Below are 4,985 nucleotides of genomic sequence, written 5' to 3' on the forward strand. Positions count from 1 at the left end.
GAGACTCCGTCTCAAAAAAAAAAAAAAAAAAAAAATCTGTTGGTAACTTTGTGTATAATACTGATGGATTTCTAATTTTCTGGAATGGGGTTATTAGTAGTAGATTTCTTTGATATAACACGAGTCCTCAGAGGGTATATAACAAATTTGAAGTATACATCATTTGATTTTTTAAAAATTTCAAATTGATTTTGGTTTCCTCACATATGTAGAGGATCTCCAGCTTACAATCATTCAACTTAAATTGTTGACTCTATGAGAGTGCCGTTTTTCACTTTATTTAATAAATTACGTGAGATATTCAATACTTTATTATAACATAAGCTTTGCGTTAATTGATTTTGCCCAATTGTAGGCTAATGTAAGTGTTCTGAGCGTGTTTAAGGCAGACAAGGCTGAGCTATAATGTTCAGCTTTGTTACGTGTATTAAATGGTGTTTTGACTTACAATATGTTCAATTTAGGAGGGGTTTCTTGGGACATAGCCTCATCATAAGTTGAGAAGCATCTGGATTAACGTGTGGGATTTTCTCACTATATTAACATGCTGCAGCAGAATGAAGGATGTTAAAGTTTTTTTCTTTTTTCTTACGGAAGAAAGAATTTATTATATTAGAGTAATACATTAGAGTTTCTTGTAGTATTTCCTTAATTCCCTATTTTATTTATTTATGTATTTATTGAGACAGAGTTTCACTCTTTCACCCAGGCTGGAGTGCAATGGTATGCTCTTGCCTCACTGCAACCTCCACCTCTCGGGTTCAAGTAATTCTCCTGCCTCAGCCTCCCGAGTAGGTGGGATTACAAGCATGTACTACCATGCCTGGCTAATTTTGTATTTTTAGTAGAGATTGGGTTTCACAATGTTGGCCAGGCTGGTCTTGAACTCCTGACCTCCTGATCCTCCTGCCTTGGCCTCCCAAAGTGCTGGGATTACAGGCATGAGCCACTGTACCTGTCCCCTATTTCTTTCAAAATTTAGAAACAGAGCCTCTTTGAGTGTGCTGAGAGATAGATTCACTTTATTTATAAAAATAATAGCCAAATCTATGTGTTTGAACACAGACTTCTATTTTCACAAATTTACTTAATATGTTTGCATCTTGTCTGAGGTATGATAATCAAATGATAATCAATTCTAACTTCTTTGATGTACTATAATAATTTTCCTTTCAAATGACTTCATTTTCTATTCTAACACAAAACTCTAAATTTTTGTTTTATTTAAGCAAAAAGAAAATAATATTCGTTGTTTAACTACGATTGGACATTTTGGTTTTGAATGTTTGCCTAATCAGTTGGTGAACAGATCTATCCGACAAGGATTCACTTTTAATATTCTCTGTGTGGGTAAGTGTCAGACACCTCATTTGAACTATTCCTTCATTTTTCCCAATGTTCACTTCAACTTATCTTAAGCAGTGTAACATTGATGCTATTAATTCAAATATATCTTCATGTTTACAGTGATTCTCATCTTAGCCATATTATGTAATCCTTTTATTTTTTGAGACAGGTTCTCACTCTGTTGCCCAGGCTGGAGTGCAGTGGTGTGATTGTGGCTCACTGTAGCCTCAGCTGCCTGGGCTCAAGCAATCCACCCACCTCAGCTTCCCAAAGTGCTGGGATTACAGGCATAAACACCACACTGGACCTGTAATGACTGTTAAAAATTGGGACATTCCTGTGCTCTTAAAAGTCTGATATAGCTTAGTGTGTAATTTCTTTCTCCATTATGTTAATGAGTGAGAGAACCAGGGCTAGCATGTATACTTTCAAGGCCATCCCAGTCTTTGAAGTATTTGAAACCCTTTATTTATTTTTAAAATTAATGTTATTCTTAATTGAAAAATCATAGTTATTTACATGTATGGATACAATGTGAGGTTTTGATAAATGTTTACAATGTGGAATGATTCAATCAAGTGAATTAACATATCTATTACCCGGTTTACCTATCTTTTTTTATGATGAGACATTTGAAATTAACTCTCTTGATTATTTTGAAATATACAATACATTGACTATAGTTACTCCGCTGTCCAGTAGATCTCAAAACTTCTTTCTCCTCTCTGTTTGAAACTGTTAGTTTGCTAAAGATGATGGCCTCTAGCTCCATCCATGTTCCTGCAAAGGACATGATCTCATTCTTTTTCATGGCTGTGTAGTATTCCACGGTGTATATGTACCACATTTTCTTTATCCAGTCTATCATTGATGGGCATTTGAGTTGATTCCATGTCTTTGCTACCGTGAATAGTGGCAATGAGCTCTGTTGGTATGCTAAGGATGATGGCCTCCAGCTCCATCCATGCTCCTGCAAAGGACATATCTCTTTCTTTTTTATGGCTGAGAATATGTGCCATGTTCTCACTTATAAGTGGGAGCGAAATGATGAGAACACATGGACGCAAAAAGGGGAATAATAGACACTAGTGTCTACTTAAGGGTGGGGGTTTGGAGGAGGGAGAGGATCAGATAAAATAACGATGGGGTACCAAGCTTAGTATCTGGGTGATGAAATAATCTGTACAACAAACCCTCGTGACATGAGCTTACCTATATAACAAACCTGCACGTGTACCCCCGAACCTAAAATAAAAGTTAAAAAAAAAAAAGAAACTTTGTACCCTTTGACCAACAACTCCACCTTTCCTTTCTCCCTGCTCCCGCAGCCTCTGGTAACCGGTATTCTACTCTCTATTTCTATGAGTTCAACGTTCTAAGATTTTAAAAAACTACTGTAAGAATTCAAAGTGTTGCTTCTTCTTAGCCCCTTTATGCCCCTATGACAGTGAATCTATGCCTATTACAGGGGAAACTGGAATTGGAAAATCAACACTGATTGACACATTGTTTAATACTAACTTGAAAGATAACAAATCCTCACATTTTTACTCAAATGTTGGACTTCAAATACAGACATATGAACTTCAGGAAAGCAATATTCAATTGAAATTGACTGTTGTGGAGACAGTGGGGTATGGTGATCAAATAGACAAAGAAGCCAGGTTAGTGTTTTCTTATTTAAATTAAAAAAGATTTTCTTATTTCAAAGAATTCGACTTCCTTTGCCATAGACTAATTTGTGTAAGTAATACCCTTTCGTCCAGATTTTATTATTTTCCTAAGTAATGTTCTTTTCTTACAAGATTAATATTTTTGTATGTAATTGATTTTCTTACAAGATTTTTATTTAACCAGTTATAGCAAAACATTTTAAATACAGCTTCTATTAGTTTTAGCTTATTTCCTTATTTCTTTATTTAACTTTATTTGTACAAATTTTCCGTAGAGGTTGTACTAATTTATATTCCCACCAACAGTGTCTAAGGGTTCCCATTTCTCTGTATCCTTGCCAAATTATATTATTTATTTATTATTATTATTATTTTTTGAGACAGTTTCGTTCTTGTCACCCAGGCTGGAGTTTGGGGCCATGGCGCGATCTCGGCTAACTGCAAGCTCTGCCTCCAGGGTTCATGCCATTCTCCTGTCTTAGCCTCCCGAGTAGCTGGGACTACAGGCACCCCCACTATGCCCAGCTAATTTTTTTGTATTTTTAGTAGAGACAGGGTTTCACCATGTTAGCCAGGATGATCTCAATCTCCTGACCTCGTGATCTGCCTGCCTTGGCCTCCCAAAGTGCTGGGATTACAGACATGAGCCCCTGCTCCCGGCCTATTTTTTTCTATTTCTGTGGAGAATGTCATTGGTATTTTGATAGGCATTGAGTTAGATATGTAGATCGCTTTCAGTGGTATGAACATTTTAACGATATTGATTCTTTCAGTCCATAAACGTGGAATATCTTTTCATTTTTTTGTATCCTCTTCAATTTCTTGTATCAATATTTTATAGTTTATCATTTATGGATTTTTGAGTGCTGAACTAACCTTGTGTTTCTAGAATAAATGTCAATTGTTTTAATATATAATCTTTTTTATATACAAGTGAATTGATTCGGTAATGTTTTGTTAAGATTAAACAAAAAAAAACTCTGTGCAGTATGATTTCTTCTAAATGAAATTCTAGAAGAAGTAAAACTATAGCAACTGAAAACAGATGAGAGGTTGCCAGGACTGAGGGATGAGGGTTATGAATTGACTGAATAGGGATAGGAGGGAAAGCTTTAGGGATGTCAGAAATGTTCTATATGGTGATCATGATGGTGATTACATTACTATACACATTCATTAAAATTCATCAAATGGTGCACATAAAGTTGGTGATTTTATTATATATAAATTATTCCTCAATAAAGCTAGCTAAGTAACATATATAGAATTTTAGTAGAAAAAATCAAGTTGCAGAGTTTCACTCTTGTAGCCCAGGCTGGCGTGCAATGGCACGATCTTGGCTCACTGCAACCTCTGCTTCCCGGATTCAAGCAATTCTCCTGTCTTAGCCTCCCAAGTACCTGGGGTTACAGGCCTCTGCCACCATGCCTGGCTAATTTTTTTTTGTATTTTTAGTAGAGACCAGGTTTCACCACACTGGCCAGGCTGGTCTTGAACTCCTGACCTCTGGTGATCTGCCTACCTCGGCCTCCCAAATTGCTGGGATTACAGGTGTGAGCCACTGTACCCGGCCATGTATGTGTTTTTAAAATTTAATACCTCTATATTTGTGTATATAAAAGTATTTTTTAATGTCTAAAATCATAAAAATCATAAAAATAGGGAAAAGAGGAAGGAGATAGGATGTGGGGAATAGTCAAATGGAATATTATCTTTCATTTCAATATTTCAGTTGTCAAGAAAAATTTATTTGCACACTCACTAGTTGTACAATTAAAATTAAATTTAATTATGGTAGTAAAAAAGAATTTTTGCAGTTATGCACATGACAGAAATTAATGTATAATTTTCTCTTTTTGTGATATCTTTGCCAGGTGTTTTTTCTTCGTTTGTTTGTTTTTCTGAGATGGAGTCTCACTCTGTCGCCCAGGCTGGAGTGCATGGTGTAATCTCGGCTCACTGCAA

At 35.8% G+C, this 4,985-nt stretch overlaps 1 protein-coding gene across 1 annotated transcript in view; it reads left to right on the forward strand.

Moving 5' to 3' along the window:
- Nucleotides 1-4,985, forward strand: part of SEPT14 (septin 14) — a gene marked incomplete at its 3' end in the record, with an annotated part of 23,220 nt that overhangs the window by 15,051 nt on the left and 3,184 nt on the right. Inside the window, exons 3-4 of the mRNA XM_011928521.1 lie at nt 1,230-1,350; nt 2,816-3,011. Coding sequence (XP_011783911.1) covers nt 1,230-1,350; nt 2,816-3,011 — 317 coding nt within the window. The remainder of the gene's footprint in view (nt 1-1,229; nt 1,351-2,815; nt 3,012-4,985) is intronic.

This window comes from Colobus angolensis, unplaced genomic scaffold, assembly GCF_000951035.1.
Source record: "Colobus angolensis palliatus isolate OR3802 unplaced genomic scaffold, Cang.pa_1.0 Scaffold771, whole genome shotgun sequence".
In the NCBI taxonomy this organism is placed as follows: domain Eukaryota; kingdom Metazoa; phylum Chordata; class Mammalia; order Primates; family Cercopithecidae; genus Colobus; species Colobus angolensis.